Below are 26237 nucleotides of genomic sequence, written 5' to 3'. Positions count from 1 at the left end.
CCTTCCAACATTAGCTGGGAGAGCCAGACTTCCCCAGTCTCCCTCCCTCCCTCCCGCTGTGATGAGCGCCTGACTCCTGCTTTCTTACCCTCTGGCCACTGTGCTGAGGGCCTTTCTCACCAGCAGAGTCTGTTCCTGGCACTGGCAGAGTCATGCGGAGGAACGAGGATGGGATTTCTCTTTGGGGCTCAGGCTCTTGGAGGTGTCAGAGAAAAGCTGCCTTTGTGAGGGAATGTGATGGCTTTCGAGGCTAACGTGGGAGAAAGGACCCTGTCACCGACCCGCACCCACACTGTGGCCTGGCCTGGGGAGGGCCGCGTCTTCTCTTCGGCAGCTGACAGCAGGACATACAGCTGGTACCGCAGGGTGCATCCCGTGCATCCAGGAGAATGAAAGGGACAGAATATTCTATTTATATATTTGTTGTTGTTCAGTCGCTCAGTGGTGTCCGGCTCTTTGCCACTCCATGAACTGTAGCACGCCAGCTTTCCTTGTCCTTCACTATCTCCCGGAGTTTGCTCAACTTCAAGTCCGTGAGTCAGTGATGCCATCCAGCCATCTCATCCTCTGTCATTTTCTTCTCCTCCTGCCCTCAATCTCTCCTAGTATCAGAGTCTTTTCCAGTGAGTCGGCTCTTCGCATTGGGTGGTCAAAATCAACCATTAAAACCGTGTGGTCTGGTCTTATTCTAATTGGATCATTTTGCTACTGTATTTGGACGGGTCACTCACATAAAATTACCATTTTCCTCCTCACCCAAAAGCAGACGTGTTCTGAGAACTAGGCCGGCAGCAGTTCTAGAAACACTGTGAGTAACCCTGATGTCCACTCGCACTGGACAGGCGCACCCTTCTTGACCCTAAGTCTGAATCGCCCAGCGGTTCACAGTCAAGCGCCGGGGAGGCCAGGGGCCATGGATGGAGGCTGTGCTTCAGGTGAGCAGGGGGGCGCGGGGCAGGGGGCGCGCAGCCGGGTAGGCGGGGCGGCAGGGGCGGGGTCGGGAGAGGAGGGATGTCTGGGGCTCGCGCGCACTCGCGGCATCCAGCCGTGTTCAGCTGCCGCCGGTCGTGGGAGCCGCGCGCGGAGTGGCGGGGACGCGCTCGGGGGTTGGGGGGCGGCGTCCGCGGCCAGAGCGCGGGGTCCGGCGCGGGGCTGCGGATGCACGGCGACCCGCGAGTGGGATTCGGGAACGCTGGGTTCCGCGCGGTCCAGCATCGCTGTTCCGCTGCGCTCATCTCCCGAGCCGGAGGTGAGCCTTGGGATTTCGAAGCGCGGTCCTTGGCAGCGAGGGCTCTGCGCTCCAGGGGTCTCTTGTCCCTGGGGTCTCCGGGCCGCAGACTGGGGACAGTTCCTCCCGGGAGCCGTGCCTAGGAAAGGGTGGGGGATTTCAGGCACCAGGGGAAAGGACGGTGCGCTCTCCGCCCCTCCTGGTACCCGCGGCGCGTCTGCTGGCCGGGGTGGCACCCAGAGAGAGGTCCGTGCCCCTGTGCCTCCCTGGGGTCTTCCGGCCGAGGTGGGTATCAGCGGGTCCCAGGCCCCGGCACCGCCGCGCTCGCGCGCTGGCTCGGACGCTGCCAAAGTTCGCTTCCCGGGTCCAGTCGGTTCTCTTGTCCCCGCAGGTGCCGCCTGTCCTCGTCCCGCTGCCGCAGCCGCCGGACATGGAGCCCCCAGTCCAGATCTTCCGCGGTGAGCCGGGCCCCACCTGCTCCCCGAGCACCTGCCTGCCCCCCAACGGCAGCGGCTGGTTCCCGGGCTGGGCAGAGCCGGACGGTAACGGCAGCGCGGGCTCGGAGGACGTGCTGCTGGAGCCAGCTCACATCTCCCCGGTCATCCTGGTCATCATCACGGCTGTCTACTCCGTGGTGTTCGTCGTGGGTTTGGTGGGCAACTCCCTGGTCATGTTCGTGATCATCCGGTGAGCGCGGGGTCCCGGCGCTACAGTGGCCGCAGCCGGAGGGAGGGTCGGGCTGGTCACCAGGACGCGCGGAGGGATGCCAGCCGGGTAGTGGAGACCCCATTCCGTCCGGGCTCCGGAGAGGCTCAGAGGGCGGCCTCTTCGAAGTGAGATTTCCTGGGAGACGTTTTGCTGTGGGACTCGAGGTTCGCCCAGGACGAATCCAAGGGACCAGAGGTGACTTGAAGGTTTAAGGGTGACCCTCCCCTGCGCCCCAAATCCCTGCAGAAGGCCCTTCGGATGGAGATAATGGGGTGTCCCTGCAAGGGACAAAGTCGGTGTCTCCTGGAAAGGAAACTAGTCCAACTGCCTGGCCTTTTGCCCGATTGCCTGCACCAGTTTGGAGCACTTTGTTTTGCCCTTGCAAATATTTCTTTAGGTAAAATTCATGCCCATGCCCTGAAGAGAATTCGGGATTTCCTGTGACTCATCAGAATGATGTTATGGTTTATGAAGCAAATCCAGTATACTATTTAAGTACCCACATGTGAGCCTTGTAGTACTGACATGCCATCTTATTTGTTTAGAATGCTGGTCACTTTGGTACCGAAACCATCTAGTATTTGGCTCCTAAAGTATGGGTGCTGGAGGTTTCCAAAAATTGTTTTGCTTTTTATCCCCCACCGTGGGAACTGGAGCTTTCTTTTTATTGTTCTTTTGTGGGCGCATTGAAGTCAGCTTCCAATAATAAATACCTAAATATCTGCATATATGCTAATTTTCTGGAAAGTGAAGTGATTTCTATTTTGGCCTCTCATAACAAAGGAAGCAAGAAAAAACAGAAATCCTACCATTGTTTGGATACCCTTTGAGAAATTTCCCTTCCTGGGAGACTTCATGGTTTTCAGCTGCACATTTAAGAGTGAATATGAAGATGAGACGTTCCTGTGAATAAAGGAAGGATGCAAGTCACTCTACTTAGAGGCATAGAAAGGATGAAGAACTTTTTTTTTTTGATCTTGACTTTAGTTTTGAAACATGCTGTTTATTTATTATGAACTTTAAAGACAGAATCTGCAGTAGCATGAATCTTTCAAATACCTGTTTCATTTCTCTCTCTCTCTGACTTGGGAATGTCACCTCTTTTATACTCATCTGTGCTACAGAACTGAAAACCATCTTTTAAGCCTCCAAATACATATTATAAAGCTCTTTTCACCTACAATTAGTGTCTCTAGCTTGGTGACCTTGCTTTCCACAATTGCTTACTGCCTTCCACTGGACTTGTATCAGTGATGAGTACAGGCTACAGAAGTAATATTTTACAAGCAAATTGTTCTTCCAAATCCTTAGTAATTGCAGGGCTACTCTCCATTAGAGAGAAGATTATAGTAACCAAGAGAAAAGAAAAGACAGCTGTACTCTAAACTATAATTAAAATTTCTAGGAGATCTTTGCTACAGAGGCTGTTGTTTTACAATAAAACATTGTTACAGAGAAAGGGGATGCCAGGAGCAAACCCACTCTGTTCCTGCTCCATCATACTTAGGTGCTTGAGTGAAACAGATACACGTTACTGTCACTTGAAAGAGAACTTGAAGTTTTGAGTTTGAGAGGGCTTTTAAAGTTGCTCTATAACTCCTTGTATAGCCCTGCAGTCTAGGATTAAAAAGAATAAAGAATCCTAAAATATGTGAAAAGATAACTCCATGGGGAGCATTAGACATGTCAGAAAGAAAAAAGAGTCACTGTAGATTGACTAGAATTTTTAAGATAAATACAAAGAAATATAAATATAAGCTAAATATGTCTATCTCAAAGACATCCAAGACTAAAGTTTGTGAAAAGGGGATAAATTCAGCTAAAAATGCAAAAAGAGTTATAGAGTTCATGTAATAATATTGTGCATCTGCCCACTCCATTTGATAGTAAATGAGGAGCGAAGAGTTCTATTATCATCTTGGAAAGCCAAATATCAAAACAATAGTTGGCTTAAATCTATAGCAAAGAGCATTAAGAAGCATTTAGAATTTGTTCAGACTGATACAGGGCCAGAGAATTGAAAAATAAAACCTCAGAAGAAAACTTGATGGATTTGGGTTTATTTTGCAAAGGAGAAGAAAGGACTGAAGGTTGGAGCCAGGCATCAGACGCCGTGTGCTCATCAGAACTTAGAGCAGAGCCAGAGGGTGGAGTTCAAGTGTGGCTTTTGTGATTGACCTTGGCTGAACAGTGTCACTTGAAAAGATGGAGGATCACTTTTGAAAAGGATGTTATTTTAAAATATTGAACTTGCCTAAGGGTCCTGGTTGAGTCATCTAGGAAATCACCCTAGAGATGGAATTCAGATGCTCGGATGGCGGGGCAGGCACAGGTCTGGGATGGCCATCTCAGACCTGGGAGGACATGAGGGTTGTGGAAGAAGCATTGACTGCTTGTAGACCTGCCTTACAAATGGCTCTTCCTCAGCACCTGGAATGTCATCCGGTATCTTCTGAAGATCATCTAATGTTTCAAGGATTTTCCTCCTTTAATGTGTAGCAACTACTACAGTTGCCCAGTGTTAGGGTTCTGTAACCTTTCACTGTGAACACCTTAAAATTTAAGCACTGCAGCCTCCCTCTCTCCAGGTAAAGGAGTTTGTGGTCCTGGCTCAGGAAGGTCTTACCTCAGCCCTTGATTCATGTCCTTGAGTCCCACCAACACCTTGGGGTGCCCATGGTGATCCTCAGGGTCCTAACCCCGTGTTCGCTTCACCTCTCCTGTGCAGGTCACCTGCAGTGAATGCTATGATGCCCACCCAGCCCACGCCTGGGACATTGCCAGGCAGCCCTACCTCTGGTACCTTATATTCCTTTTCCCAGCCTAACCACAACTTCCAACACATATGGCTGTCTCCTCTCTTGGTGAAAACGATTAACATTTAATGAACACCTAATATATGTACTCTTGCCTGGAAAATCCCATGGATGGAGGAGCCTGGTGGGCTGCAGTCTATGGGGTCACACAGAGTTGGACACAACTGAGTGACTTCACTTTCCCTTTTCACTTTCATGCATTGGAGAAGGAAATGGCAATCCTCTCCAGTGTTCTTGCCTGGAGAATCCCTGGGACGGGGAGCCTGGTGGGCTGCCGTCTATGGGGTCACACAGAGTTGGACATGACTGAAGCGACTTAGCAGCAGCAGCAGCAATATATGTCAGGCTGGTAAAGCTGTGTGGTGGTTGGTGGTTTAGTTGCTAAGTTGTGTCCAACTCTTGTGACCCCATGGACTGTAGCCAGACAGGCTCCTCTGTCCATGGGATTCTCCAGGCAAGAATACTGAAGTGGGTTGCCATTTCCTTCTCCAAGGGATCTTCCCGACCAGGGATCAAACCTGCATCTCTTGTGTCTCCTGCTTTAGCAGGAGGATTCTTTACCACTGGAGCCATGTGGAAAGCCCATGGGTATGTTTCCACATACCCATTTAACAGATTATGTTCCCTTAGCTAACGTCCTTTCTTCCTCCTGTCTGTCTTGGGTAAACCTCTTGGAGGAATAACCCCTGCCCATCGCTTTGGTGTCGTCCATCTATTACTCAATCAGGGCACTTGAGTTTCCTCCCTGATGCTCGTCTCTCGGACGTGTAGGTCTCACGTCCCAGGTGATGTCTCAGGCTGGCTGTCCCTCAAAGTCCATGGGGATTCCACGTGCTGGACCAATCTCACCTTCTCCTTGACTTCCTTCCACACACAATGGGTTTCTTGTCAGTCTCCATCACAGGCTCTTCTTTCCTGATGTGTCCTAAATAATCATCTTTTCCTGAGCCTTCTTAGCTTTCTTTGCACTCTCTTCATATTAGTCAGGATTCAACCAGAAAAGCAGAACCAGTAGGGGATATATGTGTGTGTGTGGAGGGGTTTACTACAAAGACTTGGCTTAGGTGATTGTGGGGGTGGCCAGTCAGGTCTGTAGCCCTGAGGATAGGTGTCAGAAGAGGCAGAACACACTTCCAACATGGAATCTCTTCTTTCTCAGAGAAGCTGTATGCCTTGTAGTTAAGACCCTTTGACTGATTAGACCAGGCCCACCCAGGTACTCTAGGATCATCTCCTTTGTTTAAGATCAACTGATAACGGACTTTAACCACATCTACAAAACACCTTCAGAATAGCATCTTGATGAGTGTTTGAGTATTTGAAGACCATAGGCTGGCCAAGATGGCTCATCAAACTGACCATCACTCTTGATGGTATTATCCATTCTTGTGGCTATAACTGTCAGGGAAACTCTGAACAGTCCTAAACCTGTGTGTCTCTCTTCCACTTATTCATCCCTACTTCACACTCATCTGCCCTCCCTCCTTCTGGATGGTTCTATGGGATTGTCTTGTAGGTTTCTCAGATTTCTAGTGAATCTGCCTTGCTAAGGCTGCCATAACAAGGACCACAGACGGGGTGGCTTAAATCACACAATTGTGTTCTCTGCTTGCAGTTCTAGAGGCTGGAAGTCCAAGATCAAGGTCCTGGCGGGTTTGATTCCTGCTGAGTGTCTCTGCTTGCAGATGACTGCCTTTTCACCCTGTCCTTATGTGGTCATCCTTCTGTGTGGACATTCCTACTCTCTGTATTCTGATCTCGTCTTATAAGGACACTTGTCAAGTTGGATCAGAGCCCATTTTACCTTAATTTTACCTCATTTCATCTCTTTGTGCTCAGTCGCTTCCGTTGTGTGCAACTCTTTTTGACTGTATGAACTGTAGCCTGTAGACAGGTGCCTCTGTCTATGGGATTCTCAGGCAAGAATATTGAAGAGGGTATTTTTGTTTGTTTGTTTAATTTAAAGAAAAGCTTTACTCTTATAAAGGTATGTTTCTTTTTAAATTAAATGTAAGGATAGTGTTAGTCACTCAGTTGGGTCTGACTCTTTCTGACCCCATGGACTCTTTGCCACCCCATGGCCTTGTAGGCTCCTCTGTCCATGGAATTCTCCAGGCAAGAATACTAGAGTGGATTGCCATTCCCTTCTCCAGAAAATGTAAGATAAGCAAGGAAAAATTATTAGAAAAAGTTACAGGAAGCAGAAAATTATTTGGTCCTTGATCGTATAAATTGTGCCTTTTCTTATTAGTTTTCATTAATTATTTGCTATCACAATAAAGACACAATAAAGGGATCAGTCTTCTGGTGACCTTGTCTTGCTCGTAGAAGACTTTGGCTTCCCTGTAATTCAGCCTGGGCAGTGTTGGAATATCCCCAAAGGGGTAACTTTGTAAGGGGTGTATTCCAGAGTCTCTTAAATGTTAAGGGAGCCGACTTAGATCATGTCACCTGAAGACATGCAGGGAGACGTGAGAGGAAAGACAGAGGTGCGTAGTCGTCATTAACTACTCACTGCTTCCTATTCAACTGCAGGCTTACCTTAGGCTTTGATTAGAAAAAAATAAGTATGTTGTAATTTATCCTGATCCTCTCTTGGAATCAGTGCTCAACATTTCCTTTAAAGCAAGCATAGGAAAGATAATTTCAGAAATTATTTTCAGAGGAGCCTATCTTAAATGTCCCAAAGTAACTTTACTGTTTGACAAGCTCTTAAAAGAGAAAATTGGCTTCACTGCCACTGTTTACATGGATTAGCTAAATGAGATTATTTTCTTCCATGTGGGACATGTGGTCACGGAAGCCCAAATCTTCATGGAGCTATTTCAGAGATCAGAGACTGCACAGTTGCTTGAAAAGGAAGGAAGGAGGAAAGGAGTAAGGAGGGGAGGGAGGGAGAAAGAAAGAAAGAGAAAGGAAAAAAAAAAACAGGAAAAAATAAAAAGAAAGAGAAAAACAAGCAACGTGGTTATCAGGTCAGAGCTCCTAAGATTTAACAGACTCAGGCAAAGTTGTAGTCTTTAAAATCACTTTTGGATGGTGGTGCCAATACAGTTTTTTTGGCGCCCGTCTTAGTGTTATTTTAGGAGGGACTGACTTCTCGCTGGGAAATGGCAGCTTCTATCCATTTTCTGCCCAGCGATGTCTTTAGGCAGCAGGCAGCATCTTCATGAGAACTGGGCAGTTGGCATCGCCTTCTCCCTAGGTTAACCTGTGGAGACACTCAATTGTTGCTGCCCTGCTTCATGGGAGATGTGCCTCTGTGCTCAGCTAAAAACCTAAAATCATATGTCTGCGAGATGGTTTCCTTTGTAAGATTTGGCTTCTGTGTTTCAGAGGTAGAAGGTTTTACAGGCTTTATAAAATACCGGGTTAACAAAAGATGGTTTCAGAATAACACTCATGTATTCCTCAACAGAAAATCAGCCAATGTATTTTGTTTGTTTCTCTCTTTGGCTGGAATGCTGGCTTATATCTTAAATAAGGAAGACTTACATGAGAAGAATGGATTTTAGGAGTGGGGATAATATTGTAAAAGGCTTATGCCTTTTTATTTGACTCACTCCACTGACCAAGCAAGTCAGCATTTAAATGAAAAATGAGAAAAACATAAAACATGTGGATGAATTGAGATACCCCAAGGAATTGATCTGAAGTTGAGCGGGGAAGCCTTCAGACTAAGCATGGCTGGACTTACGTGCCTTTAGAGATAGGCTGTAACAATCAGAGCGATTTTCCGAGATTCTGTTGAATATTAATTCTTCTAAGTTCACAGCACAACTCTAAACTCTGCTTTGCTGTGTTGCTTTCCACCTAATGCCGGGGGCTCTTCCTTTCCACAGAAGACAGAGCAGGAGAGTGACCTTGTCGCCTCTGGGTGGCACCCTGTGGCTCACCTTAGCTAAGTCAGTTTTCGGTATTAAAATGGGAAAATAATTCCAGAAGTCTACATACGTCTAGGTATCCAGAGCGTTGTACACTAGGAAACACTGCATCCGTCATTTGAGATTCGTAGTAATAGTTTTCTACCTGCTGGTGTTGTTTAGTCACTAAGTCGTGTCCAACTCTTTGAGACCCCATGGACTGGAGTCTACCAGGCTCCTCTGTCCATGGGCTTTCGCAAGGCAAGAATACTGGAGTGGGTTCCTGCATCCTTTGTGATAAACTCTCACCCTGTGTGCACTGCTGGACACTCTGGACAGTACCTCCTGGGGAACAGGGCTGTGACTCCAGGAAGGGGAGCACTTCCTGGGGCCCGGGCTAAGGCAGTGAAAGCACTGCTTCAGCACTGCTTCCTCCCCTGCCCCACAGCACCCTCAAGGACAGCCCACCAGGGCCTGAGCAGGTGTCTGTCTGCCTTCTGACTGCACCTCACTGCCAGCCTGGTACTGGCAGTCCCAGGAGTTGGGGCTGGGGTACACCCTGCCCCCTCCTCTGTTCTCCTCAGAGCTTTTGCTCAGCCTGTGGTACAGTGTCAAGGGCCTGATATCTACGTGAATACGACACCTTTAGAATACTATCAGTTGAGGCTATTTCAAAGTCGGATCATTGGAGAAACAGCAGCTCAAATTCCCTTTTTTTTTTAAAATCACAAGCTACTGCCCTTTAGTGAAGAACCATAATTTCAGTAGTAAACAATCTAAAAGGATGTTTAGCCAATTCATTGAGATGAACTGGAAATATCTGGATAATTTAATGAAGCAAACTTATATATTTTTTAAAAAGTTCCCCTGAGAATTTGCATCGATACAGCTGTCACATCTGGCTATTTTATTTTACTTTTTCAAATTTTGTTTATTTATTTAGCCAGGTCACATGGCATGTGGGATCCTGGTTCCCTGTCCAGGGATTGAACCCATGTCCCCTGCATTGGAAGCACAGAGTCTTAACTACTGGACCACCAGGGAAGTCCCCAGTGTCTGGTTATTTTAAACATAAAATCTAGAGTGCTGTGTATCTGGAAAACACGCCCAGGGGGATGAATACGTCATACGGAGAAAAGATGCTGAAGCCCACTCTCACTGTGCTGTCCCCCCACCACTGGTTAAAGAGGGGTGTCTCTTCCCTGGGCCTGCAAAGCCTCCCCTTCCTGAGTTTGGTGTGCAGGCCTTGCGTCTCTTGGCCCAGCCCCGGCTTGTGGGGTGGCGGCCAGCTGCCCGTGGGGCAGGTCACACTGATGTTTTCATCAGATCAGCGTTTGTTCAGGTGCTTTCTGTTGGCCAATAGGTATTTGCTGTATTAAAGGATTCTCTTCAGATAATTGGCCAGTAGGATGTTTGCTTTTTTGTGATGTTGAAGCCGAGATTCTGTGTCTACTCAGAAGGCTCACATTTTACTTTTCCCATGGTCTCTCGAATTTGAGGAGATCACTCACTTCCTCTTCACTGAGTTCCCTCTCCTGAAAGCCACGGGCTTTGCTCATAGACAAGCTGAAACACCATAACCTGCGTGATGGCCTTTGTCTACCGAGGGGTCACATGCTGTGTTTTGTGTTGATATTCCCTTCTGGCTCCGGCTCTGCCTCCTCATGTCAGATGCTTCCTGCCCTCACAAGGTGCAGTTAACCACACTTACCAGAATGTCTCTCAATCTTTAGCTGCTGGAAGGAACGGAATTCCGAGTATCCTGTCATTTCTCTGGTACAGTTTCTGACTCCTTAAGAAACTTTGGAATATGGCCCTCAATTCCTTTACTTATTAGAAATTACATTCTCCTCCTGCCCTCAATCTTTCCCAGCGTCAGTGTCTTTTCCAGTGAGTTGGTTCTTCCCATCAGGTAGTCTATTCTTCTGATTTGTGTTACAATCTTGACTCAATTAATTTAGAAGATCCTGGGGGCAGGATCTGTGTCAACTTGTTTTTCAGTCGCTTCAGTGTCCAGGATGCTGCTGTGTATGGAGTAGGAGCTAAGACTTGGTGTTGAAATGATAAGAAGATGTGGCTGGGGAGGGAGCATGAGCCAGCTGAAGAGTAGAGAGGATGTCAGCCTGGCAGACGAGGGCAGGGATGAGCCACAAAATACCAAAATCCACAAAACCAAGAATGTGTCTGTGTTTAAAGATATATGGTGATTAGCCATCAAGATTAAGGGTTTATTATGCTGCACCAAAGCTAAAAAGCAGCTCCTGATTTAAAAAGCCTCATAAAGTTAAGGAAAAACACTGGGGCAGCACACCTCAATAGTAAGGGATAGTAATGCTCCAAGAGTAAAGTCTCTACTTGGATTGTCTGCACCGGGCAGGTGCAGGGCAGGACAGGAAGCCATGAGCCTGCAGTGTCACAGGGTCAGTTCCTCCCTCGACAGCCATGCTCTCCTAGAATCTCTGCCTGGTGATAGGTTCTGAGTCAGTTTCTCCTGCGAGAGCCTTGCTCTCCTAGAATCTCTACGTGGTGACATTGGTTCCTGAGAGCTCCACAGATTCCTTTGTTCCCCTTGATATCACACCAGCATGTATGGCTACCAGTTAAGAAGCCACTCAACAAATCTCTCTGACAAGGACTCAAGATCTTGAGTTTATGTGTGATGGGGAGATTCTAAGCTCCCGGGGACACCATCCATGACCTTGCCCTGTGCTGACTTCCTCATGGCTGGCACCCTGGGCTCCCTCCTGATCCTTTCGCTGGCCTGCTTCCTGCATCTCACCGTTGTTACCAGGTTTGTGACACTGGCAAGTTTGGCGGGTACAGCCTATACACTTTGCTCTCTTAATGCCACACGCTCCTGCAGCGTGTATGCCAAAAAGTGCAGCCGCCCGCTGCCAGCCCACCCCCAGCTGCTCCACACAAGCCAAGAATTCCCACTCACACAGTGCCATTTTACTTGAAAGACTTGTGAGTCTTTGTCAGGCAGCATGGATGAAATGGAAAGTGATTTCCTATCTGATTGTGGTGAGAAAGCTTACTCGTTTATTTCCGCCAGCAGACAGATAATAATTGAAATAACACATGCTGTTCTGTTCTGGTTCAACGCAAACAATACCCATACCCAGGGGCTCAACCAGGTTGTCTTTGAGGTGGGGGAAGGTCTTAAAATCCTGTGTTGACTGGATCCAGTCCAGTGGAGCACATAAAAGACTTAATATATATTCCTTGTACTCATAGTCTATTTGTTGTTAATACTTGTACCTGTTGAGTTCTCCTTTTCAGGGTTGTAGGCTTGTAAGCACGTGTCTTCCAGAGCTCTGGAGTGGGGGCTAAGACCTGCTACTCCCTCCCTGTCCTCCCACAGGGCCCTTCCCTCTCTGACACTAGAAAAATCAATTTACTCTCCTGAGTCTACTTTCTTCAGCCATATTAGGGAAAAGGCATACATGCCCTGGGCAACTCAAAGAGCAGTTGTTGTGAAAATCAAATAGGATATGTAGAAGTCAAAACACTGGGTGGGCTTTGTAAGTTATGAAGTGCTGCAGAGATGCAAGAATGTGGGCATGAGCTCAAATCCCTGGGTCTGAGTTCCTGCAATGCCTCTTCTAACCATGCGACTCTTGAGACATTTACAACCTCCTGCGGTTCTCAGTGCCTCGTTTCTAGAGTGAAGATGCTGGTACCCACCACGTAGAGTCACTGTGAGGACTGAGTGGGATACGGCATGTGGAGCGCACAGCAGAGTGTGACATAGGGAGTGTTTGGAGATAAACGGTTATTACGATTAGTGTCATGAGCATGATCCACCTCATGCTCAGACATCGGATGTCAGCAGATGCAGGGGTCTCCACAGCAGGGGCTGCCAGCATCTCCCTCCGTCCCTGGCAGACACCTTTGGCCCTCGGGCTGTAACAGAGAGCTCCTCCAGGAAGTGTATGGGGAGAGATTGTTTCTTGGGGAGCACCAACTTCCACTGCAATTAGTTTAATTGCGATCAATGTCATTTATAGACATGTTTGTTGCAGGTAGTCATCTGTCTCATTCTGAGATCTGATGACAGGGTTTGAACTCTTTGAAAGTTCAAGGCTTAAGCAATTTCACACATCTAATAAAAATATTTTTGAAAATCTCAGGGCAAGTTATCATCCAGTATTTTTTGACTACCTGAAAGACACATATGCTATTTTATTGTAACTCATGTGTCTTTCTATTCATGGTGTGCTAGTACATAAGGTTGTAGGCTTTATTTTTACTTTTATCTTTCCTATTCAAGCTGAAATGGGTAAATACGACCAGAGGTGTTAACTACAAACTGTGTTCCCTTCTGCTTCCTCTGGTAACTGGTAGCTTCCACCCATATTAGAGCAGGGAGAGGAGCTGGAAGCATGCAATAAATTCCAGACAAAATCCAGATCAGGTGCCTTCCCTTGGTTATCTCAGGACCACTCTGAGATAAGTGTTAAGTTTCCCATTCCAGGGTGGGGAAACTGAAACTCAGGGTTTTTAGTGACCTCTCCAAAGTCTGTCAGTTGGAGGGAAAACTAAGGACTAGAACCCAGGTCCACCTAAATGTGTAAGGCAGAGAACATCAGTCTAACTTTGTAAAGATAGAGGAGAATATCATGTTACAAAACCTGAGAGCAGAAGTCACAGGTGTTGCTGGCTCAAGTCTTTGCTGGTATTAGGGATTGAAAGAGTAAGAGGCTGGGTTGTAAGATGCATTTTTCAAACATAAAACCATATTTTTAAGAAGACAGTATTTGAACAGATAATGTTCCCTAGTGGCTCACATGGTAAAGAATCTGCCTGCCATGCAGGAGACCTGGGTTCAATCCCTCGGTTGGGAAGATCACGTGGAGAAGGGAATGGCATCCTGCTCCAGTGTTCTGCCTGGAGAATCCCATGGACAGAGGAGCCTGGTGGGCTACAGTCCATGGGGTCGTAAAGAGTCAGACACGACTGAGTGACAAACACACCCTCCTACACCACTCATAGGACTGTGAATGGGTGTAGCCACTGTGAATAATCGCATAGAGTTTCCTTAAAAATTAGAGCTGCCATGTGGTCCTGCAATCTCACTCCTGGGCAGATATCTGGAGAAAACTCTAATTTGAAGAGATGCATGTACCTCAGTGTTCTTAGTAGCACTATTTATAATAGCCAAGACATAGAAGCAACCTAAATGTCCACTGACAGATGAATGGATAAAGAAGACTTGGTTTATATACACAATGGAATATTACTCAGGCATTAAAAAAAAAAAAGACAGCACAGACACAGAGATCCACAGATACCACTGATAATACTTTATAGCCCAAGCAGAAGTCATTTTCTGTAATCAGCTCCTTACAAATAACCTTCAGTTAAACTCAGGGTCTTAATATGGAAAAAAGTCTGGCTCCTTGAAGATACATGGGACATGGTTGAATTAATTGTGATTAGGTCCACAACCCTGAGGTGTGTAGAAAATCATTTCCCTATGGATTTTCTCACCATATCTTAGCATCTGCCCTCAGAAAACCTGCTGAGGTAGTCTGGAACATTTCCTGCCCTATAGATCCCTGGGGAAGCATTCTGTAAGTAGAACAATCTTATTAATTCAGTTTTAATAGAAGAGGCAATGGTTCTAAACTTCATGTGAAAATGGAAAGAAGTAATTTGGGCTTAAAGGCAATCTTTCTGACTTATTTTGAAATTTTCTGTTCCCTCAGTTGGAAGATGAAACAAATTGTGTGCTTCATAAACCTCTCAAGATGAAAGTGAAAGGAACATATTTATTTCTCACATACCATACCAGATTATGTTTCATGCTATACTGTGTATAAGAGAACTCAGCCTGTTTGTTTGTTTTTTTTTTACATAACACATTTAAAATTAAAAGCTGTAGGTCACTGGTTAAAAAAATCTACACTTGGTTGTGTTGTAGTCATTGAAATGGAATTATTTTAAAAATAAAAAACCATTTAGATTTTCAAAAGACATAATTACAATGATTGATTTCTCAAAGTAATCTTAAGGAAAAGTTGGGTATGTTTTATCTTTGTTTTACACAGTGGAAAAAAAAAAAAAGCATTAAAAAATAATGAAAGCCAAGCAATCTTGTGTAGGATTACAATGTTAGTCACAAAATAAAGACCTATATGACACACAAGTTTGTTGACAAGATCTATATGTATATTTATCCACTTGTCTATCTATTCTCATTTCTTTTGTTTTGTTGTTTTTAGTTGCTAAGTCATTTCCAACTCTTTGTGACCCCAAGGACTGTAGCCTCTTGTGTCCATGGGATTTCACAGGCAAGAATAGTGGAGTGGGTTGCCATTTCCTCCCCCAGGGGTTCTTCCTGACCCAGGGATTGAACTCGCATCTCCTGGACTGGCAGGCAGATTCTTTACCACTGAGCCACGAGGGAAGCCTACTTGTTTCTTGTGCTGTTGTTCAGTCCCTAAGTCATGTCCGATTCTTTGCGACCCCATGGACTGCAGTATACCAAGCTTCCCTGTCCTTCACTATCTCCCGGAGTTTGCGCACACGCATGTCAGTTGAGTCAGTGATTATCCAACTCATTTTTTTTACCCTTTTACAATTAAATAGATTTTGGAACAAAGCACTAGAATAAAAGCTAAATAAAATTGGAAATATTTGCCCATTTTTCTACTACCCCCAATGTCTGCATGATAAATACATAAAGAATAAGTGGATGAAACATTCAGTAATCGAGAGAAACATTTACCTCGTGAGTATGGCATGAAGATGGAAAGAAATGATCTTGTTTCTTGTCTCTTAGATACACAAAGATGAAGACAGCAACCAACATCTATATCTTCAACCTGGCTTTGGCAGATGCACTGGTGACCACAACTATGCCCTTCCAGAGCACGGTCTATTTGATGAACTCCTGGCCCTTTGGGGATGTGCTGTGCAAGGTGGTCATCTCCATCGACTACTACAACATGTTCACCAGCATCTTCACCTTGACCATGATGAGTGTGGACCGTTACATCGCCGTGTGCCACCCCGTCAAGGCTCTTGACTTCCGCACACCCCTGAAGGCGAAGATCATCAACATCTGTATCTGGATCCTGTCTTCATCTGTTGGCATCTCTGCCATAGTCCTTGGAGGAACCAAAGTTAGGGAAGGTAAGGGTGGCTGTTTCCATAAAAAAAAAAAAAAAAAAAAACTCTGTGATTTATTTTGTCCTTGTTCATAAAATAAAAAAATCATTGGAGTATAGCTGATTTATTGAAAAATTATTGAAGTGTGGTGTAGTTTCAGGTGTACATAAAAGTGATTCAGCTACATTATTTCATTTTTAGAATGTAGCTTCTAGTTATACAAACTCTTAATTTGGGAGTGAGTAGGACTTATGTACAGAAGAAAAGCCAAAAGCCAACAGAAATATAATGCCTAAATTCATGGAAAATGAGAAAGAAAACAATTTGCATTCCTTCCTTTGTCTAACACAAGATGGGATGATGGCGTGGCCAGAACACAGACACCATCCTATCCCCTACTTAGAAAGTGCTTATGGAACCTGGAGGGGTGAGGACAAAGTAAGGAACCACAGGCATGTGGATTTTTAAAATACAATTTTGTCGCATCCTGGCAATTCTAAAATATACTTCGCTCTTCTTTTTCCTCCCTAAAAAGGGTCCTAAGTCATTAAAGTCATAGGCTGCCTCTTCACTCTTTTTCCTAAGGGGTTAATTTCCATGGCAACTTTATTTGTTGGTGGTTGTTGTTTAATCACTAAGTCATGTTCGGCTCTTTTGCAACCCCATGGACTGCAGCGTGTCAGGCTCCTCTGTCCATGGAATTCTCCAGGCAAGAATACTGGAGTGGGTTGCTATTTCTTTCTGCAGGGGATCTTCCCAACCCAGGAATCAAATCCATGTCTCCTGCATTGGCAGACGGGTTCTTTACCATTGAGCCCTCAGGGAAGCTTTCTTCTGAAGGTAAGTCAGTCAAAATCAGGTTCACAATGGATGATAGTACAGATGAACGAAGCCATCAAACTTTGGACTCATTGCTTTTCACCCCATGCAAACAGGACTTGATGTTTTCTCTGTATTTCCAGGACAGTGCTTCTGACTCTGGGATGCATGTTAGAATCACTTGGAAGTTCACCTTTAGAAAAACTCTGCTGCCTGGGTCCCTCTCTGGAGGGTTCAGTTTAATTGATCCGAGGCACAGTCTGGGTGTCAAGAGTTTTAAGATTTCCCCAGATGACTCTGACCTATAGCCAAGGCAAGAACTTCTGCTCTAGGAATTTAGCTTTAATAATGAAAGATAAAGCTATGAAAATACCTTTGTTTTAATATAAATTCACTGGGGTGAGGGGAGCTATTTATTGCCTTAGCAGGTGTCTAAATGCTCCAGGTTATGAGAGAGGTTCATGATACCTGTGAGTACAGATAAGCAGAGACTTTCCAGGTCATAGTGGAAAGGCAGGTGCTAAAACCATAGCTTCTCCTGCATGGTACACATTTTCAAATGAAGCATAATCTTTTTTCTTTTAAAATGAAGTTACAGTGTAAATACCACAGATGTTAAGCTATAATACTTGATAAATTTTAAGAAATGCCAAGCTTTATTAGAGAACTTTAAAATATGATTAATTACACTAATTACATCACAATATGATTAATTTAATTACTATTTAGTATTAATTACATTAATATGATTAATGGATATGAATTTGAGCAAACTCTGGGAGACAGTGGAGGACAGTGGAGGACAGAGGTGTGCTGCAGTCCATGGGGTTGCAGAGAGTCGAGCACAACTTAGCAACTGAACAACAGCAACAACAATTACACATAGGATTTTGCTTCTTCATGCACACAACACATGAAATAAAATTGCAGGAAACTCTTCTGAGCCTTAGGGGTTGGTGTGTAATAACTTAGGTTCAAAAGGAGATGCTCCATGAACATGAGAAGACTGGGGTTAATAATAAAAGAAGAGAGATTGTTTTTCCCAGGGCAAATAAAGAATTGATTTTTACATTTCACATTATACCTGTTGACTTAACCACTACTCCTGTAATTGTTGTCAGAAAATGACATTCTCGAGGAATTGGGTTTCAATTAGGTTTTTTAAAGGAAATAAAGATAGATGCAGGTTTTCCTGGAAGGAGTTGCTGTAGATGAACATGTGCAGATATGATGGAAGAAAAGACGCACCAGTGTCACCAGGGGATTAGTTTGTGCAGTAAATAGAGGAGGAAGGAGTGAAAACTAGTCTTGTAGAAAGGCTCCATCCTTTCTGTGTGTCTTTTATTTTGTAAAGCACACTTGTATTATGTGATGAGAGAGTGTCTCCAGGCCCGCTAGCCTGCTCACTGTGGTGTGCTGCATCACATGCGTGTCCAGATCCTGGCAGACCAAGGAGTCCTTTAGGTCATCTCCATGCCCTTGAGGCAGAGCTGACTGGCACTGGTGATTCACAGAGTCACGGTTGTGGAGAAAACTCGATGAAAGGAGCCAGGTGTCAGTGCATTAGAACACAGCCACCTGGACAGGAAGTCTCAACCCATGCATCTTAAATGCTTGGATGCATCCATCTGGCACTTGACTTTTCTCGTAAGGAGGCTTTTCTTTAGCCCCAATCTCTGTATCTGTTATTGGTCTAATCAGACCAATGTCTGTGTCTTCAGATTCAGTCTGGTAGGCTGTATGTTTCTAGAAGTTTATCTGTTTCTTCTGAATTGTTCAATTTCTTGGCATATAATTGTTTAGTGTCACCTTTTATGATCCTTTGTATTTCTGTGTTATCGGTTGTAATGTCTCCTCTTTCATTTATATTAATAATTTTACTTATTTGAGTCTTCTTTCTTCTTAGTGTAGCTGAGGTTTTGTTATTTTTATTTTTTTTTTTAAAAGCTGTTTTTCTATTGTTTTCCTAGTCTCTGTTTATTATTTCTGATTCATTCTTTCTCATTTCTTTCCTTCTACTAACTTTGGGCTTAGTTTGTTCTTTTTCTAGTTCCTTAATGTGTACAGTTAGGTTCTTTATTTGAGATCTTACTTTTTTCTTCATGTAGCTATTTATCATTATAAACTTCTCTCTGAGAACTGCTTTTGCTACATCCCATCAGTTTTGGTGTATTGTATTTCTTTTTCATTCATCTCAAGCAATTTTTTATTTCCCTTTTGATTTCTGTTTCCACTCCTAGGTTTTTAAGACTGTGTTGTTAAATTTCTACATATTTGTGAATTTTCCATTTGTTTCCTGTCATTGGTATCTATTTTCATGTGGTCAGAAAAAATACTTGATATGATTTTGATCTTCTTAATTTGTTAAGACTTGTTCCATGTCCTAACATATGATGTGTGTGTATATACATATATGTATATATACATATATGTACTGTAGACTATTTCATGCACACTCAAGAAGAATTTGTCTTCTGCTGCTCTTGAGTGAAATGTTTTGTGTATGTCTGTTAAGTTCATTTTTAATTTTTTCAAATCTGGCATTTCTGTATTGATTTTCTATCTGGATTATTTGCCCCTTGTTGAAAGAGTGATATTGTATCCCTCTACAATTACTGTATTTCGATCTATGTCTCCCTTTAGTTCTGTGTATATATACTTTGTATATTTGGGTATTCCAGTGTTGGATGTATCATTCAGTTACTAAATCACTACTTAAGTGATTTAAATCATTAAACATTTTTGAGTTCCTACTACATGCAAGAGAAAGCTGATTCTCAGAGCTAAAAGATGTCCCCAAATTAAACATCAGCCCTTATGTTGCCTTGATTATCTTATCAAATTACTCTTCCATAATGACTACTGCACTGAGTCCATATTTTCAAGGATTTCCATGTGGTATTCATTTGTTTATTTAACAATTTATTCTCCTCAAACACCATATGTTCCTGCCTCCTTGTGTGGCAGGAATTGAATATTATTCAAGGCAGACTGGGTCCCTACCCTAAGATAATTTACATTCTGGATAGAGAGAAAAACACTGGGAAAGGCAACATATTATTACAAAGAGCTACTGTCTGGTTTCTCTCTGGCTTCTGTCTTTGAATAATGATAAAAAAATACAATGAGTATAGTCTGCTGCTGCTGCTAAGTCGCTTCAGTCAAGTCCGACTCTGTGCGACCCTATAGATGGCAGCTCAACCAGGCTCCTCTGTCCCTGGGATTCTCCAGGCAAGAATACTGGAGTGGGTTGCCATTTCCTTCTCCAGAGGGTAGTATAGCGGGAGAATACAAATTTCAGAGAAGAGGACTATTCAAATGGATCTGCCTCTGTATAAATGTGTTTTTTACAATTGTATTTACTTATGTATTTATTTCTGGCTGTGCTGGGTCTGCACTGCTACGTGGGCTTTTGTCTAGTTGTGCCAAGCAGGGGCCATTCTCTAGATGCTGTGCACAGGCTTCTCTTTGTGGTGGTTTCTTTTGTTGCTGAGCACGGGCTCTAGGGCAAGCAGTCTTCAGTAGTTGCGGCTCCTGGGCCCTAGAGCACAGGCTCAATAGCTGTGGGGCACAGGCTTAGTTGCTCTGCAGCATGTGGGATCTTCCCAAATCGAGGACTGAACCCGTCTCTCCTGTATTGGCAGGTGGATTCTTTACCACCCAGCCACCATGGAAACTCTGTATAAATGTCTTTAAAGTGACATTCAAGCTGAAGTCAACCACAAGAAAGACACTGTTGGAATACACAGAATTTAAGCAGGAAAGAAAAAACCTTCAAAGAAGCCAGATTGCAATGTGCCATCCTAAAAAGTTGTTTAATAAATACATTTTGAACTATGATTATAGTGGTGAATTTTTTAAAATGTGATTTTAACTGTTCTTATTCCCATAAATACTAAAGCAAAAACTGAGAGATGCTTGTTTGTTTCTTTTAGTCTTCCTAGTAATAGTACTTAGGACAAGAGCTTTTTAGGGAATCAAAAATTATAAGTTAATCTGGGAGTTTTCATTTACTATTGGAAGGTTTGATCTGGTATTTAGTTGATAAAAATGACTCTGAAACAGTCGTCTTCATTAATTGGCTGAAATGATTGTATTCTTTGTGTTTTAAAGCATGTCTAATTGAAATTCTAAGATAGATTTTGTTTTACAAAGGAATATATGATTAGGAGCACATTAAGATGTTTTAGAAAACATGATTAATAGAGCTGTTTCACTGCTTGAAAAGTATCCTTATGCTATTTTTGTAGCAGATTTTCCAATGTCAGAAGACACGTTTTCATTATAAAAACTACACCTTAGTATCATTCATTGTTTCTTTATCTGTAAGGAAGAATCAGGGCAAAAAGAATTTAGCCTGCTCTGGGCTCAGTGGCTAGAGCTTGGGGAGGGTGGGTGGCCTCTGGGAAAATATTATAAAAGGTACTTGTCCTGAGTCTCTGCTCTTTCTAATATTATGGTCACTCCAAAGAGAATGCTGTCCAGCAAAGAACAGCAGAGCAAAATAAAGTCATTTTCTAAGTAATCATATATTTGTTTTCCCTGTTACATAGTCAACGTTGGCAAAAGTAAAAAACTGATTCATGAATTTCCTTGAAGATGATAGTACTGACTCTCTTCTTCCTCCTCCCCTTTCTTCTGTTTCCTTTTGTCTCCTTTTCTCCTCCTCCTCCTCTTTCTTCTTCAAAAGTTTCCTCATGTTTCAGCAATGATTTTAATCACAATGAGTACCACTGGTTCTATTAAATCACAGCAGCTGGGTGATATTTAGACAAATTTTGTTTACATGCTTGCTGCTAAGTCACTTCAGTCGTGTCCGACTCTGTGCGACCCCATAGACGGCAGCCCACCAGGCTCCGCCGTCCCTGGGATTCTCCAGGCAAGAACACTGGAGTGTGTTGCCATTTCCTTCTCCAATGCATGGAAGTGAAAAGTGAAAGTGAAGTCGCTCAGTCATGTCCGACCCTCAGCGACCCCATGGACTGCAGCCTACCAGGCTCCTCCGTCCATAGGACTTTCTAGGCAAGAGTACTGGAGTGGGTGCCATTGCCTTCTCCGGTTTACATGCTTATGGACCTACATAGTGATTTCCTGTAAACCACTTAAGGTTTTTCTGACAAGTTGGCTTTTTTGTTAAGTCGAACGGCTGGTTTTGCAATATTTTATCATTTATTGCAGATAGGAGAAGGAAATGGCAATCCACTCCAGTATTCTTTCTTGGAGAGTCTTGTGGGGGCTACAGCCTCGTGGGCTACAGTCCATGGGGCGCTAGAGTCCAACACGCCTTAGTGACTAAACCACCACTAGCTTTTATTGCCAGAGCCTTAGATCTGGGAGAATTGTTAATACATGGGTGTGCAAGTAAGTACTCCTGCTGTAAATTAACAGGGTAGCTCTCCTGAAAATAGTCGGCATCAAACCAGCCTCCACAACTAGATAATTCGTACTGCTGGCTAATCTTATTTACTCTATAGCAGTGTGTTTGTTACCAGTGAATGGTAACCTTTCTGACTTCATTGTTCTATGTGTGGGGAAAAAAAGATGGTTAATACTCACGGCCCTCATTCCTAGCTTGGTGATCAGCTTCAGGTAATATCACCTCGCCATAATTGGACCTTTGTAATGAAAGTAATTGAAATCCACATTTGAAACCCTTGGCTAACGGATTTCCCTTTTGTGGGTTTGTTCCCTCCTGCAGACATGGAAGTCATCGAGTGCTCCCTACAGTTCCCAGATGACGACTACTCCTGGTGGGACCTGTTCATGAAGGTCTGTGTCTTCGTCTTTGCCTTCGTCATCCCCGTCCTCATTATCATTGTCTGCTACACCCTCATGATCCTGCGGTTAAAGAGCGTCCGCCTCCTCTCCGGCTCCCGAGAGAAAGACCGCAACCTGCGGCGGATCACCAGGCTCGTGCTGGTGGTGGTGGCGGTCTTCGTCGTCTGCTGGACCCCCATCCACATTTTCATCCTCGTGGAGGCCTTGGGGAGCACTGCCCACAGCACGGCTGCCCTCTCCAGCTACTACTTCTGCATCGCCCTGGGCTACACCAACAGCAGCCTGAACCCCATTCTCTACGCATTCCTTGACGAAAACTTCAAGCGGTGTTTCCGGGACTTCTGCTTTCCCATTAAGATGAGGATGGAGCGCCAGAGCACAAGCAGGGTCAGAAATACCGTTCAGGATCCTGCCTACGTGAGGGAGGTTGATGGGGTAAATAAACCAGTATGACTAGTCGTGGAGATGTCTTCTTATAGTCCTCCGGGTAGAGAAGAGTTCAATGATCTAGGATTAACTCAGATTACTACCGCAGTCTGAGATGGAAAGGGAGAAATTTTAACAAACTTTTAGAAATCTTGTGGTTCTGAGATTGCAAGATGCAGGCTGTATTAGTGACTCAGGTCAGTGGAAACATCAGGGCCCTGGGAATGGAGCATAGGAGATCTGAGTGAGCAGATGCAGCCCCTTCTAGGGCAGAGAAGCGGTGCTGACTCCCAGTTCCTTTGATGACCCAAGAAATAAGCCTTTTTCTTCTGGTTCCCTACCTTTAGTTCAGGACCCATTCTGCTGAGATTTACCTAAGCAACGTGGTGTCAAAAGCTCTATTTGGCAAAAGAAAAATGCAGTGATTTCAGAGCTTCGTGGCTCTCCAGTCCGGACACAACTTCAGACAGCAATGACCTCGGTAAGAAGAAGACCCCTGTCCAGGGCCCTGCCCAGCTCACTTTATGCCGAGTGGACATGCATTTCCTGCAGCTGCATGGTGAGGATTTCAGCTTAAGACCCCACCCCTGGGGTGTCTGCTGTTCATGTGTAGCAGAAAATTATCCTGATGTTTACGAAGTTATTTAAATATACAAAAGGTATTTTCTGACATCATTTAATTTCTTGAAAACTATGGTTGGTTTGTTTCTAGCATGCTCTTCAGACAGATAACCTCATGATAAAGCATGTCCTGTTGTTAAGAGACACAAAGTGGTTTCAATGCCACAAAAAATATGTACAGTTTCATCTGTAAATAATAGTATACGTGCAAATAAGGAATGGGCTTGTCTTCCCACCAAGTGGCTTCCCTGGGACATGCTGATGAAATCCTGAGTCATTTAGGGCTGATGCAAAGATGTTTCATTGATGCATAAGCTTTTGTCTGGGATCAGTCATGTGTCACATCCTCTGAGTCCCTGAGCACTGTCAGCCCTTTAACAGGGCTCAGAACTCATACGTTAATGAATCAGGAAATATTTAACTCACTCCCAGGTGGTAGCCTTGGCAGAATCTAGTTTATAAGCAGTATCTTTTTATGAACATATCACTATTACCAGATTCTCTCTGTTCATGGAAGGAGGGCATCTTGCTCATGTGAATCTTGAGATACTATTTTGTGGCTTTTAGCCGGAAGTGAAATTGATCCTAATTGTGGGGGAATGAGGACATTATGTTACTCTCGGTGCTGGAACATGGCTGGCACAGTATTCCGCGAGGAGCACACCTGCTGAGGATAATGCTGGCAGGGGGCACATTTAGAGTAATTTTGCTAGAACTTCCAGATAATGTATAACTTCTTCCTTCTTTCCCCTGAAACTTATGGTTTCGAGGTAATGGCTTTTTCTGCAGTTTGCCTGGGCAGAAGAAAGGGCTAATTTAGAAATAACACCCATCTCTTCTTTAAGCCTGTATGTTAGGGCAACACCCTCTGGAATTTATAGCAATGTGAAACATAACTACAGACATTACTGCGTCTTCAAGATGTGTTCACTGTGGACTTTCTACTGTGTGTACACTCTACGTTTGGAAATGTACCTTGCATGGGAGGTTTTTATGTGGCTCCAGAATTTCATCGTGATGTGTGTGCTGAGTCGCTCAGTCAAGTCTGACTCTTTGCCACACTATGGACTGTAGCCTGCCAGGCTCCTCTGTCCATGGGATTTCCTAGGCAGGAATACTGGAGTGGGTTGCCATTTCTTCCTCCAGGGTTACTGTGATGATGTGTTTTGTGTTCCACATTTTCACAACACCTAACATGGATGGGTGAAGACAGCAGGGCAAGGTTTTCCCTGATGAAAATGAAGTGTTCTTTTGAGCATTGCTTACATTTCATTGATTTTCTTAGGTGTCCTTGTATTCTTATAACTGAAAGCACATAGGAATGGCCTGAATATTGGTTGGCTTTCACCCTGTGGCTGAAAGTTCTTACCATCCTGTGGGAGGGATATTTACATGGAGAGTAGTTCCAGGAAGAAATCCTGCTGATGTGGGAAATAGGAAAACCTCCTTAAATTCACATTGCACGTGTCCTCACAGTGTCTTGCCATGACTGGAGTCTAAATGTTAGACTGAACATTGTGTAGCTCTGAGCATTATGTAACTCTTCATGTGTGAGTTTGCACCCCAGGAGAGAGAGATACAGCCCTCAGTGCTCATGAGGTCATGGTGTTCTAAGCGTCTCCTTTGTCATAAGCACCTTTGTTCTCAGACCGGAAGAGGAGAGGATGGCTGTGTCATTTTAGGGCAGGACTTTAAAGAATGATCAACTGAATCACATTGGTTAGGAAAAGTACCACTTACACAGATGTATTTCTTTGTCAAAAGTGTGTATGTGTGTGTGTGCAAGTTGAGTGTGTGTGTGTGTGTGTGTGTGCATGTACCATGTGTGACTATGTGTGTGTCTGGGTCCCATCTCTTGATATTCCTGTCTCACATCACAGCAAGGAGTGCAATATCTGCTGTGTCTCTTTAGGACCAGAAATGCGTGTTTCTAACCTTGAATTCAATGTCCTCCATGAATTCTTTCCTCCCTGGTAAAATCTTCTTGGAGACAGGACCTAGTGAAGGGTCAGGAAAAATGCATAAAAAAGAAACACCTTACAGCCATGAGGATAAAAAAAATTCCTGCAATTCTGACCCGAAGGAGATTAAGAACCACCATTAGTGTCTTGGATTACTCTTATGAATCTGGATGCATCCCCTATGCAAAATTTGAGTCAAAACTCTAGGCTTAATATTAAAAAGGAAGCATAGTTTGGAAAGATAGTTTTCAAAAATCAAGGAAAATTCACAAAAGTCTTAAGAAAATGGTTTCATTTCATGATGCATTGCTGAGAAATGAAGTCCTTAAATCTGCATAACTGTTATCCAGGCAATTTATAGATGCTTTCTCTAGTATTGGGGCATAAGATAGGTAACTGGAATAAAAGGAATACATCAGCTGGCTTTAAATTAGAGCTTTTTAAGGAGAAAACTGTGACAGGGTTGTATGTCCATTCAGTGGGGTTTATTTTCCAAGCAAGAGCTGTTTGGAAGATTCAGAATAAATAGGAAAATCTTATCCCCAAAGGCCATGAATCTGCTTGCCCTAAGGCAGTTTTCTTTTCTGAGACAGGCATATTTATATATTCTTTAATGTATATGATTTCTATCTTGTACTTTGTGATGATTATGCGTTGTATATATAATTGTGTGCCTTGCAAGAAAATAAAAACTGTACCTGCTAAAGTCACAGCCTTTCCATTACTGTGCTCAGTCATCTGCTCTTTAATGGCTTTAATGATGCTGCACTTCAGCAAGAATGATGCTCACTGAGTCTCCAAAACAAACTGTTGCTTTAATTTTCCATCCACAACAATGTTGTGGACAGTTAATGGAAAAGAACAGAACAGGTGGGAATCTAAAGTGTGTGATCTTAAATTC

The 26237-nt window shown here is 44.0% G+C and overlaps 1 protein-coding gene across 2 annotated transcripts; it reads left to right on the top strand.

Annotated features, from left to right (window-relative positions):
• Positions 1–1178: 1178 nt before the first annotated feature.
• Positions 1179–24654, top strand: OPRK1 (opioid receptor kappa 1). 2 transcript variants are annotated; one of them, NM_001046480.3, is made up of 4 exons: positions 1179–1249; positions 1620–1915; positions 15403–15755; positions 22249–24654. In NM_001046480.3, exons 2-4 carry the CDS (start codon positions 1659–1661, stop codon positions 22779–22781), a joined length of 1143 nt encoding a protein of 380 aa, NP_001039945.1. In that variant the 5' UTR covers positions 1179–1249; positions 1620–1658; the 3' UTR covers positions 22782–24654. Both variants share the same exon structure in this region, with proteins under 2 accessions (NP_001039945.1, NP_001305693.1).
• Positions 24655–26237: the final 1583 nt, after the last annotated feature.

This window comes from Bos taurus, chromosome 14 (genome assembly GCF_002263795.3).
Source record: "Bos taurus isolate L1 Dominette 01449 registration number 42190680 breed Hereford chromosome 14, ARS-UCD2.0, whole genome shotgun sequence".
In the NCBI taxonomy this organism is placed as follows: domain Eukaryota; kingdom Metazoa; phylum Chordata; class Mammalia; order Artiodactyla; family Bovidae; genus Bos; species Bos taurus.
This window is presented reverse-complemented; position numbering and strand designations above follow the sequence as displayed.

Coding starts and splice junctions, on each gene's coding strand:
- OPRK1 (NM_001046480.3), top strand. CDS start 1,659: ATGGAGCCCCCAGTCCAGATCTTCCGCGGTGAGCCGGGCCCCACCTGC. Junction 1,916..15,402: donor GTCATGTTCGTGATCATCCG/GTGAGCGCGGGG, acceptor CTTGTCTCTTAG/ATACACAAAGATGAAGACAG. Junction 15,756..22,248: donor AGGAACCAAAGTTAGGGAAG/GTAAGGGTGGCT, acceptor TCCCTCCTGCAG/ACATGGAAGTCATCGAGTGC.